At 46.5% G+C, this 16482-nt stretch overlaps 1 protein-coding gene across 1 annotated transcript in view; it reads right to left on the bottom strand.

The window, feature by feature from the left end:
* The window catches only part of EHF (ETS homologous factor), a 43779-nt gene that overhangs the window by 8026 nt on the left and 19271 nt on the right, over nt 1-16482 (bottom strand). The window contains exons 2-6 of the mRNA XM_043482516.1: nt 13496-13595; nt 9598-9843; nt 6955-7017; nt 3589-3657; nt 3401-3469 (exon numbers count right to left, since the gene is read on the bottom strand). Of these exons, the coding sequence (XP_043338451.1) occupies nt 3401-3469; nt 3589-3657; nt 6955-7017; nt 9598-9843; nt 13496-13592 (544 nt within the window). The 5' untranslated portion in view covers nt 13593-13595. The remainder of the gene's footprint in view (nt 1-3400; nt 3470-3588; nt 3658-6954; nt 7018-9597; nt 9844-13495; nt 13596-16482) is intronic.

Below are 16482 nucleotides of genomic sequence, written 5' to 3'. Positions count from 1 at the left end.
GGGCCATTATTTCAGAGCCAGGGCTGAAGTCAGAAAAACCCAAGTGTAAGTGTCTCTCAGCTTATTGGCCTCAATCCTTACTTAGGGGTTGCAAACACATGTAATGCAAGAATCAATTACTTTGGGAGATTAAAGTACCGTTATGAATAAACTGGAAACCTTGGACCCTCTCCCCAGAAAAAGGCACATATGTGTGTGTGCACTCATGAAATTCTGTAGCAATTTCAGGAGTTTGTGGGCCATTTAGCTGTCCATGGATTCCAGATTAAGAACCCCCAGACCAGCTACACCAAAAGGAAATGTTCTCTTTGAGATGTCAACCATTTACCCATGCTAGACTCCATCCATCTTAAGGAAGAACCTCAGCCAAAAAAAAAAGCCCTCAATAAAAATGTGACCATCATTGTATGGAAGAATATGCAGCCACAGGCAAAAAAAAAAACTGGAATTTCTTCTAGCCTCTTCTTCCAGTCCCCAGTGCATGGGGGTCAATCTGTAGAATCACCCACCTGCCTCAGCACTAAAATCTTTTGATCTGAAACTTCACCTTAATATGATGGCCTCTCCCCCTGGCTCTTCCCCTGGCCCTCAAATAAAAGTCAGAACCTTTGAAGTTAGCCGTGTGGTTAAGTGACTCATCCTTATAAAATAATAGCTTGCTCTGAGGAAGTTGTCCAGCTTGGCTTTCTCCTGCTCTGCTTCCAGGCACCTCAGGCCAAGGTCCAGTCTGGACCCGGGCAGCACCAAGGCACAACTTTATGAAGAGTTCCAGAGCATGACTTCAGCTAAGCTGCTTCACAAGAAGCAAAGATTAGAAGTATTTGCATATGATTCAGCTGTGAGCCATTTCTTTACGGGATATACAAATTTCAGTGTTATAATAGACCATGCCACCCTCGCTCTAGGCTCAGCGAGTCGGTGAATAAACACATCAAGCCTGCGTTGGCATGATTGGCTTGGGGACTATCGGGCAGATCAGGAACACTGGCGGCAGCCATTTTATGAAATGAGCAGATGACAGAGAAATCAAAACACGGCCCGCTTCCCCACCTGTGTTTATCAGCGAGGGCATCAGTTTATGTGTGGCCTCACCTCAGTGTGGCTTGTAACTTGCATTAAAACACATAAAGATACTTAACTGCCTTCCATTTCATGGGAGCTGGAAATCAGAAGACTCAGACGAATGACAGGTCTTCGGGCAGGCCTGGGGGGTTGCAGCAGGGTGGGGAGGGGGTTGGGGGGTCCTGGTTCCATTCAGTAGAGACTAAACTATTCTGAAAGGGATTGATCCTTACAAGGCTGTAATTAACTATCCTACCTGGAGGGCTTGTTACCCCAAAGAATTTACCAACCCAGACACCGAATTGATTAAGTGATCATTCTGATAGAGCTCCTGAATGGCTTATCTCTTTTTTCAGCCTGTGTTACAATTTCAGGATAGGAATCCAGGATAAAGAGATTAAGAATCAATGAAGGGACTTCCCTGGCAATTCAGTGGTTATGACTCGGTGCTTCCACAGCAAGGGGCATGGGTTCAATCCCTGGTCAGGGAACTAAGATCCCCACATGCCCCATACCAGAAAAAAGGAAAGGAAATCTCTTGAACTAAATAAAAATGAAAATACAACATATCAACTTTTTAAAAAAGAACCAAGAGGTGTGAAGGAGAATGGATTTATAAAGCTCATTTTAAGAGGGACTATTCAAAAGTAGAGTAAGTGAACTCAGAAGGTAGTGAGTTCCCTGTTACCTCCAGAGGATCTTCCCCACCCAGGGATCGAACTCACGTCTCCTCTGCCTCCTGCATTGCAGGTGAATTCTTTATTCTTGAGCCACCAGGGAAGCCCACAAACATGAAAACGGACATTGGTCCCTATTGATTCTGAGATTCTAGCAGGTAAGTCAGGATGTAAAAGAGAGCAGAGTTGCCTGGCATGAGGGCAGCAGAGCTGTGATTACTGCTTTTGGTTTCCCAGGTGCCTTGAGAGCTAACCACCCCTGAGGCTCGGGAAGTGGTTAGTTCAACTTCATTCTTAGTTGCTATCTTCTGCCCTAAGCCAAAGACTCGGGACATGGGAGGCAATACCTTAGGAAGTATGGCAGGAAGTTAGAGGGTGACAGGGGTGGTTTCTTCAGCTCTGAAAACCTTAGTCTTGACTGAGTGGCAACAAAATTTTACTCTGACTGGCTCAATTCCCCCAGAATGGCAAATCCACTGCAGAACGTTTCCAGTGTTTGATCTAGTTCCCTAATTTCAACAAATATTTAGAGTGACACATAATGCGATGGGCCACAGTGGGGGAGGGGGAAGTAAAAAAATGAACTGTCCTTCTCTCTTCACCTCAATTCCAGAAGCATTTACCCTGGCTCCCAGCCCTGTCTCAATCAAGGGGCTTGAACCAAACAAAACCTCAAACCAAAAGCTTTCGTTTTTTCAGTTCTCAACAACACACTCAACAAAAGCCAAAAAAAAAAGAGAGAGAGAGAGAGAGAGAAGGGGTTGTTGTTTGACTCTTGCCTTTCACAAACACTCTTTTTAAATCCGAGTTCTGAAGCTGCCCCCAAATTAAGTTCCAGGAAAAGATAGAGTCACTTGTAACAGGTCTAAGGTCTATTTTACAGAGCCAGACAGAGCCACAAGTTTGCAATGAGATCAAGAGTTGGCAAGAAACCATCTCTTCACCTTCCCAGTGCGCTCATTCCTACCAATAGACCTATTTGTAAGTGGATGGAGAGGAATAACCTGAAAGCCCCTCTCCCAGACTCCCAACAGACCCACCCTCTCACTCACTGTGACTTTGACTGAGTCATGGATAGCCTTCGGATACATCCAATCTTGAACACAACTAATATGAACATAACTCATAATGTGCAAGTGGTCTGACTAACTATAGTCCTGATGAACCTTCAAGTGCAGACTTTAAAACTGACCCATGATTCCCAAGGTTCTAGAAGTTTTAAGCAGCTGCACCTTCAACCCAGAGACCATCTTCCCAAGTTCACGGACCTCTGGATTCCACTGCGAGACATTCTTTTTCTAAAGCCAAAGACAGCTTGTTGAAAATTAAATAGAGCCTTCTCCCCCATAAATATACCCATTTATTAATGATTTTATCAGATAATTTCACAAAAGTAAGTTTTTATTGAAAAGAGAGTTTTTCTTGTCACAAGAGAGTGACTTGGTTTCACAGTAGGGAAACACTTTTCCTAGACACATGTTTACCGATCATTTTCAATAGATAAATATGAACTCAAAAGCAGTTCTTTTATAAACCTTTCCCAGACCTTCTGTGGGAAAGCCTCCAGCAAAGCTGGAAATGCAGAGCATTGGTAATTCTCATTAATTCTCAGTAAGCACTTGCATAAGGTACACTCAGCCTTGGGTGTCAGGACAACTTACCAATGGGAAGGTGACCAGTGGTTGTCATGGAGATCTGGGCCCGGCAGAAAGTTTTGCTGTCCAACAAATCTGTGGCAGTGAAAACATAAGGGGCATTAAGATCCCCCTCCTTACGACATAAAATTTTGGCTTTTAGAAAAACAGAATCAGAATGTAAAGGGGGTCTTAAGTGCTGGGGAGTTAGTTACCTACTGTGCTACCATAGCTGGTGTCGTATAAATAGTTTTCTTCCTTCCAGGTGTTCATGATGGAAGGGTCTACAAAGGACAGAAAAGGGAAGCGTCAGCAGCCACCTTCCGCAGGCGGGGAGTTTGTCTTTTCTTACTCACTGTTCGTTATCAAAAAGGTGTGGGACAAGAAGGTGGTTTTCAGAGAAAAGAGATCAGATTCTACTTCAGTCACATGTTGATTTACAATAATGTTAGCCCAGTTTTTCCTCCAGCGCCCTGGGGGAGATGGACTTTGCTACAGCCTCATCCAGGTGTTCTAGACCTGTTGCATTTTGAGGGACCTGAGAGTAGTTGCCACAGTGGGATCCTACCCTAGACCAATGCTTTCCTGGGGGTATTTCCAGTCTGCACCTGGGGGTGGGGGAGTTCAGGGGCCTGGCATTGTCATACATTCTACTGTACTGTCACCAGAATACTTTCATACTAGTTTTAAAAAATGGTAAGGACAAGTAATTTCATGATGAATGAGCATCTTTTCCTAGTAATATCTTCCTGGGAGAATGAATTATGTTTCTCTCATAAAAAGTCCGCTCAGTCTTATCATAGAATCTTTATTGCTAAAATCCAGAGTGAAACTCTTTTTAAGTTGGGTGACAGCTCCCTCCCTCCAGGACATCTCCAATAGTCTTAAGAAGTGGACATAAAGTTTTCAAAATAAAACTGAAGAGAAGAGGAGATTGTAACTGAATCAAATAAACAGCTTTTAAGAGTAGAACCTCATTAAAATGGATAAAGAAGATGCAGTACATACATACAATGGAATATTACTCAGCCATTAGAAAGAAAGAAATAGTGCCACTTGCAGCAACACAGATGGTCCTAGAGAGTATCATACTGAGTGAAGTAAGTCAGACAGAGAAGGAGAAATATCATATGACATCCCTTATATGTGGAAGCTGAAATGAGCTTACAAAACAGAAAGAGACTCACAAACTTAGAAAATGAACTTATGGTTGCCAGGAGTGGATGGGATAGTTAGAGAGTTTGGGATGGTCATGTACACATTGCTATATTTAAAATGGATAGTTAACAAGGACTTATTGTATAGCACATGGGACTCAGCTCAAAGTTACGTTGCAGCCTGGATGGGAGTAGGGTCTGGGAGAGAAGGGACACATGTACATGTATGGCTGAGTCCCTTGGCTGTCCACCTGAAACTATCACATTGTTCATCGGCTATATCCCAATACCAAATAAAAAGTTAAAAAAAAAAAAAGAGTAGGGCTTCATTGCCTCATCTTGGAAAAGAAGTTCGTTCTTTCTTCAGAGTGCTGGCTAAGCACATCTCTTGACTCTTTAGATTTCAGACTCAACAGAAACTCCCCTCCACCTACCCCAAAAGCAGCCCAACTCCTACACACCCCCCACATCTGGGCTGATCTCCAACAGAAGATCTCTTTTTTTTTCCTGGCTGGCCAAGAGCTGAGTGATCTGGCAGGAGCTGTCACCTCGTCCCCACCAGGAACTTCCTGCTCTCCCCTCCTCACGGATGGAGATGCCCTCAGCTCCCTCCTGCCCAGCATCTGAATTTCAGGGCTGGAGTGGTAAGCCACTGGCCAAGTTTCATTTTGTTTTTATAGCATAAACTGTATAAAACCTGACTCACTGGCTAAGTCCTCTTGTTTATGACATAGGGATTTAGCTGGTATTTGAACTAATAGCTACGTGCTTGGGCACCCCAAGCCCAATCTCTTGGGGTTACACCCTCTCTCCTCGTTGGCTTACCTCGTACACCTGTTGTTGTCTCTGAAAACAAACTGAACCAAACGAGGTTTGGGGGTGTTGGCCCCTGTATGAGCCTCCTCTCCTCCCAGGGTGCACCTTCTTCTCCACCCTTCAGCTCAGCTTTCCTGAACTGGCAACACAAGAACGTCTGGATGGTCGAGGAGGAATTGTCAGGCACTTGGGACCTCTCCGGTACCCCCTCCTAGCTCTTCCACTGGGGCTATCTGTCTGGTCAATAATGGGGGTTAGAGGTGAGGGGCCACCATCCTCTTGGCCAAGTTCTATTCCTGCTTCTAAGGCAGTCAGGCCCATAAAGCACAAACCATCTGGGTAACTCAACCCCTGGTCTCTGGCGGGGGAAGGGCAGGGCTGGAAAACCTAATTAACATGCTTAGCAGCTATTGTTTTTTCTTTAATAATGGTAGACCAGCCCCCTTATACAAGAGTAAATAACTGCATGGGGCCAGTTTCTGCCCCTAGTGACTCACAAATCACCCCAGGTCAAATTCTGTCCTTGGTGACTGGCACGAAAGCCTCAGGGAGACCTGTGGCTGACTCTGTGGTTGGCCCATGTGACCCACATTCTCGCTGATGTGGGCATGGGGAGATACCCTGGAGCAGGGGCAGTTCCTGTGGACTTGGGGGGACTTGCAGAGTTCTCCCTAGACTAAGAGGTCATAAAAGGGCAATATGACAGGAAACTCTGACTGATACCAGGCTCTGGGGCACAACTTCTGGAGGCAGTTACTGTTCTCTGCAGGTACCCTGGGGCTGGGGGGTGGGGGGGAGGTGGGGAGACAGAAAGTCCCCAGGAAGAGAGAGTTCAGGACAGAGGAAGGAGGGAGGATTGGGCAGAAGGAGAACAAAATGAATGTAATGGCTCTGGGACCGCAGACTCTACTCGGAGCTCAGAACAGCAGCCTTTGTCTGAAAGCGCCCTTAAGGCAGGAGTCAGTTCCCCAACTGCTTTGGATATCCCTACAGAAACTCCAAAAAAAAAAGAAAGAAACTCCAAGGTCCCCAATCTCTCCCCAAGTCCAGTCTCTTGGGGTAACACCTTCTCTCCTCGTTGGGTCACCCCGTACACCTGTTGTTATCTCCTCATAGAGTAACTACGACACCCAGTCCGGAGCTTCCTCCTCTTTATGAAACACACTCCCTCCAAGGGAGAAGAGGGAGAGGAGACACTGACGCTTCCTCTTCTCTCCTCTTGCTTCTCCTGACTCGGCCAAGTCCAACCCCCTGACTCTCTGCGGTAAGGAGGATGCCGGCTTAGACTCTGCATTTTTCTGGGCTCCTGGATCAGAGCCTGGATGCTCCGCTGACCAACCACGGGAAGCAGAGACGTGTGGGAGGAATTAGGCTCACCACCAGTCTAGAAGTCAGAAACAGTTGGCAGTCATGGTCCCAAGGACAAGGAATGAGATTCGTGGCAGGGTGGGAGGCCCATTGGAGACAGCCAGGGAAGAGGCATCTCTGGATTTCCTGCCAAAATACTGGCTCTATCCTGCTCCCACACTCTCCCTCACACTCGCTCCCAACTTGTGTTCCCCAGGCCTTTGCTTCCCAAGTTGGCTCCCTTCATCTACCACGACTCACCGGTTTGTTCGGTTTTGACAATGACATTGTGCGTGGACTGGAACAGGTCACTGCTGCATTGGCCTGTGAAGGGCAGATTGGGAAAGTCAGAGCGGGCCCGCAAGGAGCCAAAATGTGCTGCTTGGCCAAGGACGAAGCTGACTTCATGGAACAGTTTCTGCCAAGCCCACTGCCTGATCATTATCCTTCACTTCAGAGAGGGGGCTTCCCCCTCTGCATCTGTAATCTCAAGCCTGGGGTCCTTGACCCAGAAAATCAGTAGCTGAGGCACCCACCTCAGATGGAATTATTTGGCCTTTTAAAGAGAAGACATCCAGTATAAGGGAACAAGAACTTTAGATGTTAGAAAACCAGTTTCTCCACTAATAGCTGCAAGTCACTTCAGCTTTCTTGGTCTTGGTTTCCTCAACTGTAAATTTAGGGGATTAAGCTAGATAAAGTCATTAGATGGCCTCTAAGGTGCTTTCCCATACTAAGATCTGACACAAAATGCAAACAAAAACACAAAACCATCTTAATTCTTTTTTGATCTTAAATGAAACCCCTTTTGGTTAGATCTAATCTGTGAGACGTCTGGGTACGTGCAGTGATTCTTCTCTTGTGTATGCCTTACAACTTCTCTTCAGATGTATCATGTATAAAAGCACATGCATGCATGTTCGAAGTAGCTTCAGATGTGTCCAGCCCTGTGGATTGTAGCCCCCCAGGCTCCTCTGTCCATGGGATTCTCCAGGCAAGAATACTGGAGTGGGTTGCCATTTCCTCCTCCAGGGGATCTTCCTGATGCAGGGATCGAACCCTTATCTCTAATGTCTCCTGCATTGGCAGACAGGTTCTTTACCACTAGCGCCACCTGGAAGCACCCCATTAAAGCACATATATACATGTAAATTCATTTTGTATGTTTGTCCTCCACAGCCAGATTACAAATATCTCAGGAGCAGAGGTCACTCTTTAACATCTCTGACCTTCAGTTTTCCCAGAAGAAAACTTCCCCTATCAAATGGGCGCAATGTTTATTTTCTCGTAAGGTCATCAAATGAATCCATTTACTTGGAGTCTTTGTATAAATAAATACTCAATAAATGTAAGTTAGTAGAATGTCTACAAAAAGGCAAACGGCAAAAACAAGGTGAGAAATCTGGCCAGGAGGCAGTCAGAGGCACCGGCAGTATGCCGTGGGACCAGACAAGTCATGGAAGGCCAAAAATGGAAGGCCAGAGCTGGGAAGTCAAGGGTGACCACATCCCCTCCCACGCCTCCCTGTCTTAAGCTTCAATCAGAGCAAAGCTTTAAAGGAGTGGATTTAATTGGAGGTGGGGAGGTAAATATTTTTAATTCTTCAAGTATAAGTCTGCTCTTTCTGAAGACTCCTGGGCGTTATTTTTAGAGCCTTGTTTGGTTTGGTTCTAGTAAAAGAAAAATGAGCAACCACCTCTGAGGAGGGCGGGAAGCAGGGAGTGCCCTGGAGCTGAATGAGGTCATCTCAAACGGCCACCATTGCTGCCAGCTCAGCGGCCAGGCATTGGGTCTCTTCAGTGTTGATGGCAGCTGTTGGGATCTGAATCTGGTCCCCAGCCCTGGAGCTCATGTTCCCCACAGCCCCAGCTCCACGTCCAAACACAGGTTCTGCTTGGATAGGTGTGCCCGTTCCAAAGTAGACAGGCCAGCCCACTATTCATACGTATCACTGCTTCCCAAAAGGGTTCTCAGAGGAGCTGTTTTTTAAATAAGCATTATCAGAAGAACTTTAGGCCAGTGTCATGGGCATTCTGCAAGATAGTTGTCTCCCCTTCCAAGCCAGTGTAGCGTGCACGCGTGTGTGAACCAACTATCACTGGTAGGTAGCCTTTGAATACTTCCTGTCTATGCCCTGGGTGAGGCGTCAGAAGAACATCTGGGGCTCTAGGATAGCCCCAATCCCAAAAGTCACTGCAGAAACATCCCAAACCTGTCCAGACCATTAGTTCTCACCCTTTTTATGATTTAGGACCTTTTAAGAATCTGTTGTCGGAGAAGGCAATGGCACCCCACTCCAGTACTCTTGTCTGGAAAATCCCATGGACGGAGGAGCCTGGTGGGCTGCAGTCCATGGGGTTGCTAAGAGTCGGACACGAGTGAAGTGACTTAGCAGCAGCAGCAGCAGCAGCAAGAATCTGTTGTAATAACATAAGGTTTCTCTCCTCCCCCAAAACAAACTAGATCTAATTTCACCTATTTTTTTACTATACTTACGTCCCATTGTAGGAACCTAAATATAGAAATATTTTTTAAAATATCCATGGTGATCTTAACCAGCAAGTGATTGGGAATGAAACAATCAAACCCCGTTTGTAAGAGAAAGAAGTGGTTTTCTGAGAGCACCAAGTATTCTGTGAACACCCAGCTAACCCTTGTCTCCTTGGGAATTAACCATAAGGAGACAATTACATTACCCTAGCTTTGTATGGGATTTGGCACACCTTGTACCCTAGGCTTCAAGCCTGTCCCCTCTCACCTCTCTTCTACTTCCCTGTCTTGGGAAACAGTCATTTGGAGGTGAGACCATCCTCAGATGTCCCTAAGCAGGAACCCTGACAGTCGTGGAGTCTCTGCCCTTCCCAGCTGGCTCCTAGCAGGGTAGAGAGAGTGAAAGAGAGTCACCATTCCACTTGAGATGCTGCAGGTTGCTATAAAGGAGCTGCCCCGCCGTCCCCGCCGCCCGGGTGAACTCCTGCAGACTCATGCTGCAGAGGTGCTCGCCGTTGACATCAAACTCCTGGAAAGGGATGCAGCTGGCGTCCAGCTGGTTGGTGTCCAGGAGATGCTGGAGCCACTCCCACACCTGGTACTTGGTCCAGTACTGAGGATGGATTTCATGCCACTGGCCTCCAAAAAACCCACTGGAAACTGCAAAAGAGGAGGCAGCCCTGTGAGTGACCTGTGTCTGTCTCTGAGCATGATCCCAGACAGGGAGGTACACCACCAGAAGTCACAGGGATAGTAGCCAAGGTGTGCATGCATCAGCAGAGGTTTGATGGACTCTGGAGAGGAGGCTCTGGGAAATGCAATTCCTTCCCTAGTTGTGGTGGGAGCCAATCATTCAGCCTCCCCACATCTTCCTGTTGTTCCTTGTATACTTACCCCTGGGCTCTGGATAAGGACACAAGACTTGAAATGCTCTGAGATCATGAGCTTCTTCCCCATCTTCCACAAAGTACCAAGAAAGCTAATGCATTGCTACAGTTTCAGCAACGTATTGGCTTTCTGCCCACACCCACATAGTTCCCATGGTTTTTTTTCCCTCTCTCTCTCACACACACCTATACATACACACATACCCCCAATTCAGACCATTTTCAACCAGAAGCCCTGAGACTTGGGTTCTCTTCTTTATGATGCCTTTGTTTCTCCCCAGAGTGGTCCAGATGATTCATCTGCTCGCTATACTGATGTCCCCCTGCCTAGTACTGGTTATTACAACCACTGTGACGTCAATTCCCTACCCAGTTACCTTCAGCAACTTCCCTTTATCCGCTGAAGTTAGGTCCAAAACTTCCAAGTCAGGTACTGAGGCTCTTCACTATTCCTCAAGTGACCTTTTGCCTTTTTTCTATATTGTCCTTTAGGCCAGTTTGAGGTTTAGCTATGACTCCCTGTTGAATTCCTGCCCAACTCACTGACTCCGACCACCCATAAAGCCATCACAGACCCCCTGACCGACTATGAGGGCTGCCGTCTCTAAATCTCCAGGAAACATTCCCATTTCTCATGACTTCTGTCCTGTTTTTGCCTTTTTTGATAGGTCTTTGCAGTCCTATTCTTCTTTGTAAATTGTATGCTCAATTTACCCATCCTTGTATCCATCTTACCCATCCTTGTATCTCATAAAAACTACTCAGGGCTTTTGCCATCATAGGTGCTTTCTCTATTTCTTCAGTAAATTTGTTGCTGAAGAAGAAATAACATTGGAACCTGGAAGAGCTGTGAGGTTCATTCACAGGATGGCTGATTCAAGTACCAGTTAAGAAGAGGAGTTCCTTCAAGCCAATAAATATTACTGAGCTCACTATGGACTAACCATCTATGTATGTGACTCTCATATTCACTTAAGAGAACATCACTAAATCAACCCAGAGTGCTGGAGGGATGGGAAGAGAGAGCCAGCTTCTGTTGGCATGTGACCAGGCTGGGAGCTCTTACGATCCCTTCTAAAGCAGGGACCAAGGAAGGGAGTGCTGTCTTGGAAAAGGCGAGGGGTAGGGACAAGGGGAAGACCCTATTATAGCCCACCAAGCTGAAGAAGGGGAAATCTAACTGAGCATAACACACAGATACTCCTACCAACTCAAGGATGGACCAATAAAGGAAAATGTGGCACGAGAAAATGGTCCCTAACTTTTTCTTCAAGGTCCTGCTAGATCAGTATTTCTCTAAACTCTAAAGTAATTATGAATCACCAGGGAATGTTGTTCAAATGCAGATTCTGATTCCATAGACTTGGGGTGAGGCCTGAGATTCTGCATTCCTGGTGAGTGTCCCAGGGATGGGGATGATGATGATGATTGTCGGTGGACACAGTTTGCGTGGCAAGGAGATACAGAGCTCCAAAAGGTCTGATCCCCATAATACCCATAGCCTGGCCCTCAACACTCCCCGAGGAGAAGCTGAAGGGGGAATGCTTCCAACCCACTCCTGTTTTTGCTCACCCTCTTGGACTTCATCCACTGCTCCCAGACTTAAGGATTGCTAAGAGCAGGAGGTCAAGATCACGTGGGCACAAAGGTACTGTCCTGGGTCATAACTGCCATTCACATTAGATGCCTTACTCTTCATATCTCACAACCACACAAAAGCAGGCCTGAACCCTCAGCTGGGGTCCTAAAGGGGAAGCCAACAGTGAAGGGGGAAGGGATAAGGATCGGAAGAATCTAGTCCCCACATTTAAATACATAGAAATATTCCCAAATATACTAACACACTGAGCCTAGACGGGATGTCTCTCATTCCCCCCACTTTTTTTGGTGTCTCACCAATACAGCTGTTGAAGGATGGGCTATATTTTTTGCAGCTCCCCAAGTCTCTGTTCTTTTATCTTTAAATTAATTATTTTGTTAACTGTGCAACTCTGAGCTTGCAAACCAGAGACAACAACTCTCAACAACCCCACACCAGGCCTCCAGTACTTTCTTCTTTCAATGTCACGTGATTCAGATGAGAGGAGGGTTCCTGACAGTGCAGCCTATGAGAACTTGGCAGAACCAGAGAATTTTGTCTGAAGTTGAACAGGGCAGGCTCCCCACTAGCCTCCAGAAGTTTGGGGAGAAGCATTGAAAAGCCTATGAGTTCAGCTCCTCTCTGGAATTCAACTGGTCTCCCCGACCCCATCAATCAAGACCAGGAGCTTCTGGAAGTGAGAATGTAACAGTGATGAGTGGATTCCACTCCCTGCAAAGCAAACAAGAGGAATGCTGCCATAATGGAAGGTCCTAGGGCTTGGGATGCAAAAGACTTTCCAGCCTGAAGAGCTTTACCCTGTTTAGAATTATCCTTCAAGGTCCCCACAGGAAAGCTCATGCCCAGAAAAGATAGCAGTTCAGGAGGACAGGTGATCAAATAAGAGAAGGTCTGCCTTCTGTTTTCTGTCTGTTTTCCATGCTGTGTGGCTGGAGATTCCAAACTGAAAGGTGGAGCTGCCCAGGAATCGGCAGCTTCTTGGAGAATGCAACCCTTCCAATTAGCATCCCACTCCTGCCTCCCAGACACTGTTCACCAAGAGCCACTTTCATGATGTTCAAGGGAAGCAAGAGCAGCAGAGTCTCCGGGGAGGAAATTAGCAATAGGCAGAGGGTGGGAGAAGGCCCAGACCTCCTTATACCTGCTGCGGTCCAGTGCATAGCAGTCTGCCCCAACTGACTGCCTTCACAACAAGGTGCATGGCCCTGATTAGCAACGACTGTATTCAATCTGGCTTCTACAGTAAGCCGTGGGCTGGATCCACCAAACCCTCTGTAGGCCCCAGAGTTAAGCCCTCCCTCTTCTAATCCATCAATCCCAGATTAAAGCACCACAGGCAGGCACATGGTCTCCTAACAAATCTACCCACCCTTTACAGAGGGAAGTCACCGGAAGATGAAACAGAAAAATGAAGCTGCTCTAACTCTCTTCTCCTTAACGTTCATGCTTCCATGCCACACACACACACACACACACAGAGTTTTCTCTCCTATCCCATCTTCATATCCCAGCCAACACTATTAAAATGGCCTTACTTTGGGGTATCTCTTCTCTCACCCTCTCTGTCAGCTTACCAACCTGGAACTTTGAATATTGAGAGGAAACCACGTAATATCTCAAGTGGGCTTCTGGCTGGGGCTCCAGGGACCTCTGGGGTCTCCTGCGTGAAGAGTTTTCTCCAGTCCCCCTGGCTCCCACATCCCCTGTATTTCCCACAGGCCTCCTGGCTCCCACACCCCCTGTATGCTTCATGAAGTTGGGGAATGAAGTCTAATCAGAGCAAAGGAAGAAGCTGCAAGGGGAAAGACATGCGCAGCCCCCTTACCATTGCACGTGGGGTAGCTGTCTGTCCAGGCCGGCTGCTGGTGGAGAAGATTGTTGCTGGGGTTGAGATTCATTACACCACTTCCTTCCAGAATCATGATCTGTAAGGGGATCAAACAGGCCGTTCGGTCAGTGCCTCTGGGACAAACGTCATTTCAGAGTATGGATCATAGAGCAAATTTAGGAAGGAAGAAAGAACGTGTCCTCCCATCCACTGCCTGCCAAGCATGTTGCCACAGCCCTTTCAGTAAAAGCAAAACTGACTGGCAATTAAAAATTTCCAGGTTCAATTTTCATATGCATGAGGCAAGTTTTTACAGCCACCCATTCATAAATGAATAATCTCTGCTCGGGAATGAAACAGGAGGAAAATGTAATACCTGCTCACCGGGTGAGCCTGGCTAGCAGCCAACTTTTTTCTTTTTTTCTACAAAAGTGAAAATGTCAGAGAGATTTTGTTGAAAGAGGAATTGCCATTCGGTAAAATCCCAAACGGGTAGCAGAACAGACCCAGCACCTGTGTGGGAACCCAGACTTGAAATCAGACATGTACGAGTTCTGACACACCTGAGCATCCTGCACCTCGGCATCCAGTAAATTTCCTCAGCGAGGATATCTGCCAAGAGATGGGCTGGTCTCAGGGGACCTCAGCCATATTTGACCTAGAGCTTTTCAAGTCCTTCACTCTGTGATAATGTTATAAATCAACTGGCTTCTCCAAGACACTGACCCTTCCCTTCCTTCTTGGTAAGAAGTTCAGCCTCATATTCCCTTTCCTTTTAGTTGTCACCATTCAGTTGCTCAGTCAACATCTGACTCTTTGCAACGCCATGGACCGCAGCACGCCAGGCCTCCCTGTCCTTCACCATCTCCCGGAGTTTGCTCAAACTCATGTCCATTGAGCCGATGATGCCATTTATCTGGAGGATACTGCAAGCTTCACAGCTGATCTGAACGGGACTTTCTCAGTATGGGGCTCATTTTCTCAGTAAAGGATCAAGGAGAAGAGCCTTTCTTCCATGAGCCTGCTTTTGGATTTTTTTGAACCGTACGAAAATTTTACGCTTTAGAAATTATTCACCTCAGTCCTCCAGCACTTACAATGTTCTTACCCTCATGCTGGACTCAAAGCCTCAAAAGTGTGTTCAATCATTCAAAGGATGAGCAGCCTGTTTCTAGAAGGTGACTGAGCCTTACCCGGGACCTCTAAGGGTAACCTGCTCTTTCTAAATGTTGGAGTTGGGAGAAGCTACCATTACAATAGAAGATCATGGAAAATTCTCTGCCTGTTTGGGCGAAAACTTGCATCTTCATGTGTCACCAACATCCCCAGGATGGAAATTGTCCAACCAGAACCATTCCACTCCCTTAAAACCCCTTCCTTTAATTTAACTACTGCTCCTTCGGGTCAATGTAGGGCTTAACCCTTATACAGAGTGAAGTAAGCCAGAAAGATAAAGAACATTACAGCATACTAACACATATATATGGAATTTAGAAAGATGGTAACGATAACCCTATATGCAAAACAGAAAAAGAGACACAGAAATACAGAACAGACTTTTGAACTCTGTGGGAGAAGGTGAGGGTGGGATGTTTCAAAAGAACAGCATGTATACTATCTATGGTGAAACAGATCACCAGCCCAGGTGGGATGCATGAGACAAGTGCTCCGGCCTGGTGCACTGGGAAGACCCAGAGGAATCGGGTGGAGAGGGAGGTGGGAGGGGGGATCGGGATGGGGAATAAGTGTAAATCTATGGCTGATTCATATCAATGTATGACAAAACCCACTGAAATGTTGTGAAGTAATTAGCCTCCAACTAATAAAAAAATTTAAAAAAAAAAAAAAAAAAATGTAGGGCTTAAGAGGGGAGAGAAGGAGTCTGGAAAAGGCATAGAAATTCACTCATGTATTCATTCATTCAACAGATATTTATTAGCCTTGAAATGGGTTGGGCACAGTTCTAGGAACAGGGAGTAGAGCAGTGATTAAGAGTTGAATTAGGCTAAACAGGAACATTTATGATGATTATTAACATCATCATCCTGGTTGTTTGGCAAATAATTAGGCCTGAATTCAGCCTGAGTAGAAAGTAGAAGGCAGGATGGGGTGGGAATGATGAGCGCTGTAACAGACCATGGGGAGGGGAGGTAGCCCAGCTGAGTTATATGTGGTGGTGCCATAAAGATGAGTTTCGACGTCAGAAAGAGCTGGGGTTTATCCCAAGTTCCACCACTTAATACCAGCTAAGGTTTGTACTAAGTCAAACAATTATTAGCCTCTCTGAACCCCAGTTTTCTTTTATATAGAATACAGACTATTATACCCACCGTATGTATTGGTTGGGGCTTAAGTGAGTCTCCGTACCTCGAGCACTTGGCACCAAATAGGACACGACTGCATAGCAGGCATGTTATGACGAGGAGGGACACTATGCCTCTGGACAACCTGAACCAGAAGTAACCGTGGGCCTCAGTTTCCCCGGGTGGAACGTGAAGGGCGAGTAAATTGCTTTTGAAGTTCGTTTCCAGAAATGTCTTGGATTCTCACTCTCAGAGAAAACCAGCCCAAGTCAAACCTCCTTTTCTTTTCCCCATCGAGCTTTCTAGAGCAATAGCCCTAAGCTAAGAAATCAGATGGGGGACTTGAAGGCAAAAGAAAGCTTCCAGGTCCCCAGAGAGGTGGCTGGGAGAGGGAGAGGACATGGCACCAGCTCCTGTTTGCTCAAGGCTAGGCTTGTTCCTTGCCAGCATTTGCTCAGCTACAAGCAGTAGAAAGGTTACTGTTTAACCCTGAAAGGGCTGGAGCTCAGAGCGCAGTCCATGTGCCCTCCAGGCTGGGGGTGGGGGTGGGGTGTGCAGGGGAGGCTTCCCTGAAATTCTTTCACAAGGCTTTGCCTGCAGGGCTGTTTCAAAGTGGCTATTTCAGTGGAAGTCAGGCCTGCTGGGGCCAACTATGACCTACTTCCTCAGCCAGCTCTCAGG

This window comes from Cervus canadensis, chromosome 11 (assembly GCF_019320065.1).
Source record: "Cervus canadensis isolate Bull #8, Minnesota chromosome 11, ASM1932006v1, whole genome shotgun sequence".
Lineage (NCBI taxonomy): Eukaryota > Metazoa > Chordata > Mammalia > Artiodactyla > Cervidae > Cervus > Cervus canadensis.
Note: the sequence above shows the minus strand (reverse complement) of the source record. Positions and strands in the feature narration are given on the sequence as shown.